The sequence below is a fragment of the Prunus dulcis genome, chromosome 2, assembly GCF_902201215.1.
Source record: "Prunus dulcis chromosome 2, ALMONDv2, whole genome shotgun sequence".
Taxonomy (NCBI): Eukaryota; Viridiplantae; Streptophyta; class Magnoliopsida; order Rosales; family Rosaceae; genus Prunus; species Prunus dulcis.
This window is the reverse complement of record NC_047651.1, coordinates 1,751,394-1,763,938: the sequence shown is the minus strand read 5'-3', so window position 1 is coordinate 1,763,938 and position 12,545 is coordinate 1,751,394. Positions and strand designations below refer to the sequence as shown.

The following is a 12,545-nucleotide window of genomic DNA, read 5'->3' as shown; positions in this document are numbered from 1 at the left end:
TTAGCGCAAGCACCAAGCAACCCCACCTCTCATCTTCTCTTCAATGATGCCCAAAAGAAAATTACATCACATAACCCCTTCGCTTCATCCACATTAAAGTTTTCAAAAATCCTCTGGTTTTCCATCCATACTAGATACTACGCATGCAATAGTCATTAGACAACTATTACATATTACTTCTGCTCCTTTCCCCGCCCAACACCCAGCCCACACCTCCCCCCCCCCCCCCCCCCCCCCCCCCCCCCCCCCCCCCCCCCCCCCCCAAACCCCAAGAAAAGCAACTATCATAGAATATGCAAGATTGGGGAGTCACACATATCACATTTGCTTCCGAAAACAGTTTGTGCCAAAGCTTTAGAGCAATAGGGCAATCGTCTGTACTTTCAGCTCCCATTCAGCACATGGCCCACCAATATAGAGATATACCCCTGAGGATAATGTCGCAAACTGAATCTACAATGAGCATAATCTATCCCAAAACTTGTGCCTTATATGACACTTGTGCTTTCCAAATCAACTGAAGAGGATCGAAAATGGGAGGAGATGATTCGTTAATTAACTGCTAAAAAATGGTTTACACAAAAAACACATGGGATGACTCAAGTTATTATAACTTTTATCAATCTCCTCAATTCTAAGGACATATTTTTCGTTGGTTGTAACGAAGAAAGCTCCATAACCTCCAAATCATTCAAGTTTGTGCAGAAATTAAAATTCCAACTTATTGCAAAAGAAGAATCAACAGACATATTGGCAATTGGAATGTTATATAGGTGACTTGAAAAATTTATGAAAAACATGGATAAAAGGAACATACAGAAAACTTCCCCATCCACAACTCCTCTAGAACCTAATGTCCACCCCATTTCCCAACATTAACCAAAGTTAGGGATAAAAGAATTAATATCTGATGTAGGACAAAATATTGGTCAATTATGGTGTGAAAAATTAATTAAAATAAAGTGGCTCCAAGTTGGAAGGAAATCGTGCAAGAGAGAAAAATTCCGATTAAATGTCAAATTTGGCACTAGGAAAAGAGGAAGGCGTATTGTTGAGATTTTCAAATTGATAGTTTGAAGCAATTATGGAATGTCAAGATTTATATTTACTTTAATGTTTTATTTTATATTTTTAAGAATAATTTATCTATTATAAGTTATCTATTAGGATATTATTTTCCTAATATATGATTTTAGCTAGGATTTTTATTATTTTCTTATTAGCCAAGTTTATGAATATTCTGGAACCTAGGGTTTCCTAAGGTTTTCTATTTAAACTAACTCATGGCGTCGTATTGTGACAGTTCAGTTTATTATCAATCAAATACCTTTTAGTTGTACTCAATCTTTTGGTGGATTCCAGTTTGTTACTTTAGGGTTATCGTTCGATCTCCCTATTCCCCTATATCTCGCTGCGTCAATATCCTATGATGTCTTTCCAAGGACATCTACTCAAGCCTCTAACCACAATATCAGAGTCGCACCCACTAACATTTAGTCTGAATTTGCGTTTATGGTTATATTTTTCTCCCAATCACATTCAGCATAGAGTACTAATAAAAGTAGACACAACTTTCCAGATAATTAGAGAGAGGAGGATAAGAAGTTATGATTACCTACAAAATAGCTGGCCAAAAGCTATCATCATTTGTCCGAGTTTTGACCATCTTTGAAGTCTGAATTGTTTATATTTGAAGGTTTATTCTTCAATATAATTAACATACTAGCATCCAATCAACCTTGTGCCTGCAAAATGCAATGGTTTAATGAGATGTATCCCATAATCAATAAGCCATAGTAAAAGCAGAAATTATTTCATTAAAAATAAGCCATAGTAAAAGCAGAATTAAAGTCGGTCCTTTCAGAGAACACTAGCTAGCATATTAGTAAAGTCTCTGGCATCGTACCAAGAATTGGAATAGAATCCCGCCTTAACTGAGGTTAGGGAATTTTTATGAAATGAAGGAGAGCCTCTCGTCATCCAGCCCATATCAGATTTTGATCGTATAGACTCTTGAATGTTAACAACAATAACTTAGAATCTAGCTGCTAAGTTCTTTAAAAATTATATTTAAACAAATAATAAGTAAAATAAAAAATCCTAGCCGCTGAATTGATGAATCCCTCAACCATTCAAGTTACAAACATAGGTATAGAAGAATCCTCTAAAAATGCAACACATGAGCTGAGTTAGCACAACTCTAAATAGAATTCTTTTTATGCCTTCCTCATGTGAGGATTGACTAGAGAAAACAAAGTAACTTCATCTATAGTTAAATACAAAATTAGAAGGGAGAAAACATAGAAACTCATAGAATGGGGAAGGCATTTTAAGATACCTGAATTTTCCGTGTTGGTAATCATCCTTTTCTGTAAGTCCTCAGCAGCCTCAGTCATGCCTCGTGCATTGTAGGCTTGGATCATGGTAGCAAAGGTGATATGGTCAGGCAAACATTTTTTTTCTTTCATTGCCAAAAACAATTCGCTCACCTTTCTTACATCACCAGCCCGACCATAAGCACTAATAATACAGTTGAAGAAAGGCGTATCCAGTATAACATCCGAATTCTCTACTTGCCTCAAAATGGAATCAACTTTACTCATATGCCCAGCTTTGCTATACGCACTAACAAGAGAACAATAGGTGATAGAGTTAGGCTTCATTCCTTGATACTTCATTTTTCTGAAGTATTCGCCCATCTTCTCAACATTTCCAGCTTTCCCAAATACCTCAATTACAATATTATAAGTAACAACAGTTGGGGAGAAAAACCTTTTCTTCATAAACTCCATAACAGACCCCATCTTTTCGTACATTGTTGCTTTCCCATATGATTTAATCAGGATATTAAATGTCTTAGGGTCTGGCCTTATTCCCATCAGCTGAAATTCATCATACCACTTCTCCATCTTCTCTATCTGTCCACATTTCCCATAAGCCCAAAGAAAAGAATTTAATGTGAAAACATCAGGAAGGCAGCTGCCACTTTCAATCATGTCTGTCAACGAGTCCTCCATCAATTCAAACATTTCAGCCTTACCATAGCCATCAATTAGAGTATTGTATATGACTGTGTTGCATCCAATCCCCAGATATGACATCTCAGCCAGAACTTCTTCTATCAGATCAGGACGATTGAATTTGGTGCAGGAATTAATAAGAATAGAATATGTATATACATCTGGTTTGCAGTCAGAAACTGACTTCATATCATCGACAGTAGAGAACGCCTTGTCAAGGAGGCCACTTTTTCCATAAACACTAACAAGAGCAGTGTAGACGTCAACAGTAGGTGTTAGCCCATCACTTAACATGAGCTCGAAAAGCAAGCTGGCCTGCTCAGGTTGCCTGCACTTGCCAAGCATCATCACCAGCTTAGTGTATGTTTGGCATCTCGGCTCATACCAGTGTTGCTTACGTAGTAGTCCAAAAATCTAAAGAAAGGAAGAGTTGTTTTATATCAGAAAAAATTTGAAGACAGAACAAAAGGGAGAAATGAAGACTCAAAGAAATCCAGTGGCATATGGATGGCATTCCAAACCAGGATGCTACAAATAGCACTTAAATTTTTTGTACAGAATTATTTTGAAATGACCAAGGATTTTAGAATCTAACCATTTGCACAATTAATCAAAATGAAATTGTTGCTTCTTTGATAGAACAGCAATTTCAATTAAGCAAATTCTTCTTACATATGATCACCAATTGAGAAATTTAACATGTAACAGACCCAGAAGCCTTAGTTCATAAACAATAAATTTCCGCAAACCTAAAGAGTTCACTTCTCCCCAATCCAGAAAGCCTCTAGCCACAACTAATCCTATTCCCACTGAATTAAAGCTGTCAACTTTTCATTTCAGAGAGGTTGTCCAACTTAATATCTCAATATTTTCAAACTTATAATCTCATCATTAATTCCCCACTATTTCTAACAAAACAATACAAAAGTAAAAAATAAAAAATAAACAGAGGCTGAACATAACTCCAGAAACCAAACAACCAAAAATCCAACATACTGATAAGACAAAACTCATACCCAAAACACACAGAAGAAGAGAAAAAAGACCCACAAACCTTAAGAGCACTTTCCCACAGATTGTTTGCAATAGCTTCATCCAGAGCCTCCAAAACAGCCTTGGGCCAAAGGTTATTGTACTTGTTGGAATTTGCTTTCTTCTCAATGTTTCTAACAGCAGCGTCTGTTCTCAGAAGTCGAGAAAGCTCCTTTTTGGCCTTCAAAGACGGGTTGGAGCTCCGTTTCGATAAATGAAGACAATGGATTGTTGGGTTTCGTTTATGGGCATGTTCACCGCAGAGTGTTATCGAATATGTGGCAGAGGTTAAGGAGGTTGAGGTTGAAAAGCGCAGGTTAGTGGGGTGAAGGAGGTGTGGCTCCATTATGCCGATGGTCGTGGACAGTTCAGAGACTGTCAAGTGGATATGGAATGGAAGTGACTGGATGGCTTCGGGTTCAGTTCAGAGGAAGACAGTGAGAAGCGCAAGCTAGAAGGGTCAAGTGGGTTGTGATAAAATGCGCCTGAGTGTTTTTTTTTCTTTTTGCGTCCGAGTCTAAAATGCGCCCGAGTTTGGAATGCAAATGAGTTGAAATTACACAAGGTCCTTCTTTCCTCATAGTTTTTGGACCACGCATATAACCTTATCTTTGGGCTAAGCAAGCCCAGTTCTGTTTTTTTATTTATATATATATAAAATATAAAATAAAAGGTAAAAAATGGTGAAACATTCAAAATAACATAAAAGGTCCTTTGTTAATTCAAACACTAAGAATTAAAATTATTAATTAAATAAGGATAATATAGTAAATTCACATTTTTTTCATATTAAAATTAAAAATAAAATCAGATAATAGGTCCTACTTTTATGGAACATAACTATCTATATTATCTTTTCTTAATTCTAAAAATAAAATAAAAAATAAAAAATAAAACCAATTGGCATGTGCCAAAAGGCTAGTTTTTAATACAAGCGACGGTCTTTTGGTTTTTTGGAACAAATGTACAAGTGATCATCTACACTACATTAAAGTCATGTCAAAGGAAATGAGAAAAAAAGGGGACGTTGGGGTTGTGGGTAAGGATTGAGATTGAGAAATGCGTATAATGCACAATTTTAGCATCCTTTTGAAAACATTGGTAGGATTTAAAAGTTGGTAATGTTTTTTTTTTTTCATTCAATAACCGTCTTTCATAATTTAAATCGAGAACATTTCTAAAAAAGTGAAGACTAAATGCCACTAGATTAAAACGTCATGAGGAAGAGACAGAGAAAAAAGGGAGAGTATATATGAACTTCATTCTTGGTTCTTGTTGTGGGTAAGGATTGAAACATTGAGAAATGTGGATAATATTTACAATTTTAGCTATTTTTTGAAAACATTGGTAGGATTTAAAAGTTGGTAATGTTTTTTTTTTTTCATTCAATAACCGTCTTTCATAATTTAAATCGAGAACATTTCTAAAAAAGTGAAGACTAAATGCCACTAGATTAAAACGTCATGAGGAAGAGACAGAGAAAAAAGGGAGAGTATATATGAACTTCATTCTTGGTTCTTGTTTTTTTGTCCCCCTGAGAAACAATTTAGTGGACTATATTTATTGATATAGTGGGTCTATTTTTTTGTGGTCAAAATTTGATATATTGGATTGATCTAGGATGGTAGGGCAGGTTTGGAATTGGGTATGGCAATATCATCCCTGATAAGAATTTTCGGGGAATTCTCCCGTCCTCGTTCCCGTCAGGGGGTTGTCTCCCAAACTCGCCCCGAATTCTTTTTTTTAATTTAAAAAATATATTTATCTTACATTATAACACTTAATTTCACTTTAAGTTTAAACTATCAATTAACTTAGTTATATTCAATTGAAACATAAATTCAACTAAACTAATGAAAATCATCTCAATTTCATTTGAAAAAACTTCATATTATCAACTATCATGTAACTTTTTGTTTGTGCTATTATATTATTATATAATTATTAAGTAAAAATAAATATATCACCTGTTGGATCGAGTTCGGAGATAGGGATAACAATACAATCCCCCGCCCATACTGAATTGGAGATTTTTAAAATTTGGAGATCCCGGCCCCCAACATCTTTCCCCGGAGGGGACCTCTCCCAGTGAGGATTTTCGGCATCCATAGGTTGACCCTCTTAACAAGAAGAAGAGGATGAGATTTAGGGATTTCAAGAGAATAAGGAAGAGAGAATGTAAAAAGGGAAATAGCCTTGTAATTATGTATTTCTTTCTTACCATAGGTTGACCCACTATACTAAAGTTGTGCTTTTACCATTCGTTTACACATAATCAGAAATACAAAATTACAAGGCTATTTTCTTTCTTACATTCTCTCTTCCTTATTCTCTTGAAATTCCTAAATCTCATCCTCTTCTTCTTGTTAAGAGACCCAACAATTTTGCTGAAGAATAGCTTGCATGACACACGTCCATGGAACAAGGAAAAAAAAACACACACAAGAAAATTAGTGTAACTAATCGTGAGCCATTATTTTCCTTTTATTGATTTTTCGCTTATTGGAATGTTTGAATTCTTCTCCTATCATATGACCAAGTTTAGAAAGCAGCAGTGAAGAGAGAGAAATGTAATGAACCGAGTTTGGCAATTGGCAAATACTTGAACAGAAAACAGAGACGGCCAGGTTGTCCAATTTTATTTTCTGGCATGAGGCATCAAAGTCATTACTAATTGTGTGATAGATGGAGCCCTCTTTCGGATTATTCAAGAATGAAATTATCATTTTCGATCAAAAACAAATTAAACCAAAATTCATAGCTAAACCTTATCGACACACAAAATCGTCATATTTCTGTCATTTGTTAATATCTTAATCCCTATAGTCCAAGAGATTTGTGATCACTCACCCTTAGATCTAATCTAAGGATTTAGAAAAAACTAGTATAAATTTTTTTTACTTTTACTGAATGACATATTAATTTAACTTGAACCAAAAAAAAAAAATTATAAAAAAAGGGTCTCACACTAAAACACTTTCTAAGCCCCAATATCTTTGAAAGTGTTCTTCTATAACATCCCACATCGACCAACGGAGAGAGGGTGATGTGCCTTATATGTATATACCCACCTCCATCTAGCACGAGGTCTTTTGGGAGCTCACTGGCTTCGGAGTCATGGGAACTCCGAAGTTAAGCGAATTTGGGATAGAGCAATCCCAAGATGGGTGATCCACTGGGAAGTTGCTCGTGAGTTCCCAGAAATAAAACTGTGATGGCAAAGAGGGGGCCCAAAGCAGACAATATCGTGCTAAGACGGAGCAGATCCCGGGATGTGACATTTTTTTCCCCATGATTCGCAGTCGCAGCATCTCCGACTCCGGTGTCGTGAGCGAAAATCTAAAGTCACCCAATCCCTCCACTTCAAATTCGGATTGTGAATATAGAGATAAATGCTATGTACATAGAACCCTCCACGTAAAAAATAATAATAATAAATATAAACTAATTAAAATTGTTTTTTGGACCTAAACTGGAAAAAGCCCATTTACGGATGTTTTTAATCAAAATGGGCCTTGAGCTGTTCGAAATTAGTATATTTAAATGCTTAGAAACGGAGGCCCAATATTTCTGACTCTCAAAAATAAATTCGTTGTTTACATTTTAAAATTGCTTTTACCCAGTTAATGGAGCGATTATCCAAGTTGAAACTCAAAGTTGACTTCGACAACTGCGGAAAATCTAACGTGTTGGCATTATTTTCCTTACACACCAAAAATTCCTATATTAAATGTAATTGTTTATTATGTTGAAATCCTTCCAAAAACAGATTAAAACTCAATTCTCTACCAAAATCCACATCCTTCACTCTAACAATAGGGGAGAACATGTTAATCATAACTTTCAGAAGTATTTTCGTATGCATGGCATTCTCCATGAAACGAATTGTCCTCAAACTTCGCAACAAAATGATGTTGCCGAATGAAAGAATTGTCTTCTTCTCAAAACAGCCTATGCACTTTTGATTGGGGCTCATGTTTCTCGCCACTACTTGGATAATGATATCGTCACTGTTGTTTATTTGCTCAACCGAATGCCTTCTCATGTATTTAGTTGATGATTCTATTGGATACCAATTACCTTTCAGATATAATGGTGGAAAACCATTAAACCGATATTCTTCTGATATTAGGAAGACATTGAAGTACCCAATTGTCAATCATGTGTCCACTCAAAGATTGCCTGAACCATTGAAGGCTTTTATGCATCAGTTGTCTACTATTGCCATTCTCACTAAGGTGACTGAAGCATTGAAAGATCCAAAGTAAACCCAAGCAAAAAAGAAGAAATGAAGGCTCTGGAGAAAAATCAGATATGGAAAGATATTACCACCAGGAAAAAGAACAGTTGGATGTAGATGGGTGCTTACTATCAAACACAATGTCGATGGGTCCGTTGAAAGATACAAGGCCAGACTTGTGGCAAAAAGGTATACACAGACCTATGACAGTCATAGTTCTACTATCTCTTGCAGCTAACCTAGATTGGCCCCTCCATCATTTTGATATAAAAAATGCTTTCTTGCATGGTGAACTCACAAAAGTAGTGTACATGGACATTCCACTAGGATATACAACATCTACTCAGACAATTGTGGTGTGCAAGTTGCGAAAAGCACTATATGGTTTGAAATAGTCACCACATGCATGCTTTTGACAATTCACGTTGGCAATGAGGAATTATGGGTTTAAGCAAAGCAATTCAGGTCATACTCTATTCTTGAAATATCATAAAGGAAAGGTAAAATCTTTAATAATCTATATTGATGATATTATTATTACTCGGAGTGATGAATAGTAAATATCTCGGCTGTAAGACTATTTAGCTACTAAATTTGAGATGAAGAATCTAGGTGGACTCCATTATTTCTTGGGGATTGAGGTAGCCCAATCCAAAAAAAGAAATATGTCTTGGACTTATTGATAGACACAAGAATGCTAGATTGCAAACTTGTAGACACTCCTATTGTTCAAAATCACCATCTTGAAGAATACCTGGATCAAGTTTTAACTAACAAAGAAAGATATCAAAGGTTAATGGGAATGTTGATCTATTTGTCATATACTTGACCAGACATCGCTTATGCAGTGAGCGTAGGCAATCAATTTATGCATTCTCTAAGTGAAGACCACATGAATGCAATTATATGAATACTTAGATATTTGAAGTCTATACCTAGCAAAGGACTTATGTTCTCAAAAGATGGTCATATGAATATTGATGGTTACACAGATGCATATTGGGTAGGGACTGTAACAGACAGAAGATCTACATCTGGTTACTTTATATTCTTGGGAAGTTATTTACTGATGTGGAGGAGCAAGAAACAGAAGGTAATAGCTCTATCTAGTGCAAAAGCTGAGTTCAGAGGTATGACTAAAGAAATTTGCGAACTCCTTTGGCTATGTAGGTTACTTACTGAACTTGGGTATCGATCTATGTCAGTAATGAATCACTTTTGTGACAACAATGCTGCAATAGCTATTGCACAGAATCCAATTTAACACGATCACACCAAAAGGGGAAGGGTTTATTGTATTATAAATACAACCTCATACGAGGAGAAGAATACACAGAAAAATTTCCACAAAAGGGGAAGGGAAAGGCTGAGCAACAACATTAAATGTGATTTGAACCATGAAGCTATACTACACCAACTTGTCGAAGAAAATGTCATGCTAGGAAAAGCCACAATCGACGGTGCAAAAATTGATGTACTTGTTCACCCGTTTAAACAGCAAAGAAAGAACTAACACAGACTCAACCATCTCTTCACCAAGCGTGCAATTTCAAGAACCAAAAAGCCTATAAATAGAGACAGAGCCCAAAGCTCAAGTGACCGACAATCAACTCAACTTTTCTTCTCATAAAAAGACTTCATACTCGATCAATCCTTCATCTCATTGAACTCAACGAACCTCTCTCGCATCAAGATATCCAATTGACAACTCCTTAGTTATCTTTTTAATTTATTGCTCTGCCAACACTTGGTATCGATTCCTAGTTGCTAGGCTTTGTTCATTTTCAACACCAATACTTCAATTTACCATATTTAGTTTACGCTATTCATTTAAAGTATGTAATTGCAATGAACTAAATCGAGAAATCTTCAGTTTAGAGTTATTCTCTATCATTTACTTTAAGTTTGCATTGATAACGAATTGAATCGAGAAATATTTAGTCCTAAATCATGTCTTTCTATTGATTTAAGTTTAAGAGCACAGCCAGAAATTGGTTAAATATTTCAAGTGATAGGCCAATATCCAGCCCTATCAAAGGTTTCCTAGCATGATATGGGCATTTCTAGCCCGATCGGGGGTTAATCCTTCACAATATGAACGAAACCAGCGCATAAACTAGAATTTTAAACGTCTTTAGTTCATACAAGGCATAGAAAAGAACTAATCTGAGCCAATTCTCCACTTAAAGCACAATGGCTTGATAAATTAGAAATCAAATTATAACGCGTAAATCACTAAAGGTACATCTTTAATCAACTAATTTCTTTATGCTGGGCTGATCCACGTTCCAACAGTGGCACGCCTATCGCAAACAACAAATTGGACCATCTCGAGGTCTGTTACTTGGACCTCAAGCCATCACACGTACTAATTTGATCCAGTAACAAGAGAGGCTAGAACACTGATCAGTGTGCTTGGTCCAGCATCTCTCTTTTCTGAGGTAAACAATTGTAAAGGGTGATTCTAATTGAACAAATTCTTTAGCAGAGGTAGCTACTAATCGGCATCTTTTAGTACGAGGAGGGGAGGAGGGGAGGAGCAACCAGCAAACCCAGCGACAAAAATGCCATCGCATTCTCTTTTTTTTCTGTGACATTCGCTGGGGAGGGGATACTATCTTATTCTTTCTTCTATTACTTTATTTTATACAAGCAACTTGTAACTGTACAATTTTAAAAGCAACCTGTTTGTTTCTTATGGGAGCATGCATGTGGATTTTGGAAATGATGCCCTGGATTTGGATTTTCTGTTTGTTTATTCCTCAAATAAATAAATAAAATCACACACCAACTTTTTTTTTTATATTTTAAATTAAATCTGTCAAAGAACAACTACTGCATGCAGCATGCTTTTTTACATGACATTTACCACAGTTTTGCAAGTGTTTCATCATCTTGCTATGAATATAGAGGAGGAATGGAACTTAAGGGATTAATTTGACAAAGTCGTTTTTCAGAAAGCTCTATCTTAACACCAATACTTACGAGGTTTTTAGAAATTAATTTATATACTGTTCATACCGTAATCCACCTAGCAGATTTGGCAACTTGGACACTGATGTGCAAATGAAATCCACAAATGCCGAAGAACATGTTTCACTAAACTTGGCAAAGGCTACTTACACAAACTCAATGTTCGACTGAATGACTTCATTTCAATTCAAAGGTACCGAAGGAATACTCTGCTCCGATCAAACACTGATCTGGGATACGACCTTGGTGACCCTAAGGGGTATTTAAGGCAGAAGTTATTGCGCGGATTGAGGATTTTATAAACTAATTTATATATTCTTCATACATTTGTTTGTCTCATATTCGTCATCTCGATTTCCTTTCCCTCCTTCAAAATTTAAATAACCTTGACTTGTATTTTGATTAAACAATAGTTGTGGGAGGAGGTAAGGATCAATGTTCTGAATCATTAAAGGCACAAGCTCCACAAACCAACTTTGAATTTTAATTTTGAAACCTATATATATATATATATATATATATAAAGCAAAAGGCAGAGAATGGTGAAACATTTAAAATACCAGAAAATGACATTGGTTAATTCAAACATTAAGAATTGAAATTATTAATTAAATGAGGATAATATGATAAATTCACTTCTTTTTTTCATATTAAAACAAATTAAAATTAAAAACAGATCAGATAATAGGTCCTACTTTTATGGAACATAACTACCCATGTTATCTTTTCTTAATTCTAAAAATAAAATAAAAAATGAAAAAGAAATTGGCACCAAGGGGCTAGTATATATAAAGCAAAAGACAAAGAATGGTAAAACATTCAAAATACCGAAAAATGCCCTGGTTAATGCAAACGTTAAGAATTTGAAATTATTAATCAATTGAGGATAATATGATAAATTCACACTTTTTCATGTTAAAAAAATTCAAAATTAAAAGAAAAATCAAATAACGGATCCTATTTTTATGGAACACAACTACCTATTATTATTTTTAATTCTAAAATAAATTTTAATTTTTTTGAAAAAAAGCCTCTCGCAAGGGCGAAAGCGCTTGCAGAGATACTAATAAATATATAACCAAACAAAGTAAATAAAAGCAATTTTTAATACAACGAAAAATTCTAAACTACTTTAAATTAATCTTTTAATTTAAATTTAGGCGCAATAAAATAACCAACTGCTCTAAACCTATGTCAGGAAATAAAAATCGTCATTGAGAATATAACACCTTTTCGTTGTTTTTTCTTTTTGGAATTATATGCTCTCCTATAAAATTTAG

At 35.1% G+C, this 12,545-nt stretch overlaps 1 protein-coding gene across 3 annotated transcripts; it reads right to left on the bottom strand.

Annotated features, from left to right (window-relative positions):
* Nucleotides 1-276: 276 nt before the first annotated feature.
* Nucleotides 277-4,546, bottom strand: LOC117617160 (pentatricopeptide repeat-containing protein At3g53170). 3 transcript variants are annotated; one of them, XM_034346440.1, is made up of 4 exons: nt 4,075-4,546; nt 2,339-3,434; nt 1,616-1,745; nt 277-559 (listed from the first exon to the last, which is right to left on the bottom strand). In XM_034346440.1, the coding sequence occupies exons 1-3, from the start codon at nt 4,396-4,398 to the stop codon at nt 1,723-1,725; spliced, it is 1,443 nt and encodes a 480-aa protein (XP_034202331.1). In that variant the 5' UTR covers nt 4,399-4,546; the 3' UTR covers nt 277-559; nt 1,616-1,722. The 3 variants fall into 3 exon arrangements, with proteins under 3 accessions (XP_034202331.1, XP_034202330.1, XP_034202332.1); XM_034346439.1 differs by having other exon boundaries at nt 277-517; XM_034346441.1 differs by having other exon boundaries at nt 277-428.
* Between the last annotated feature and the right edge of the window lie 7,999 nt (nt 4,547-12,545).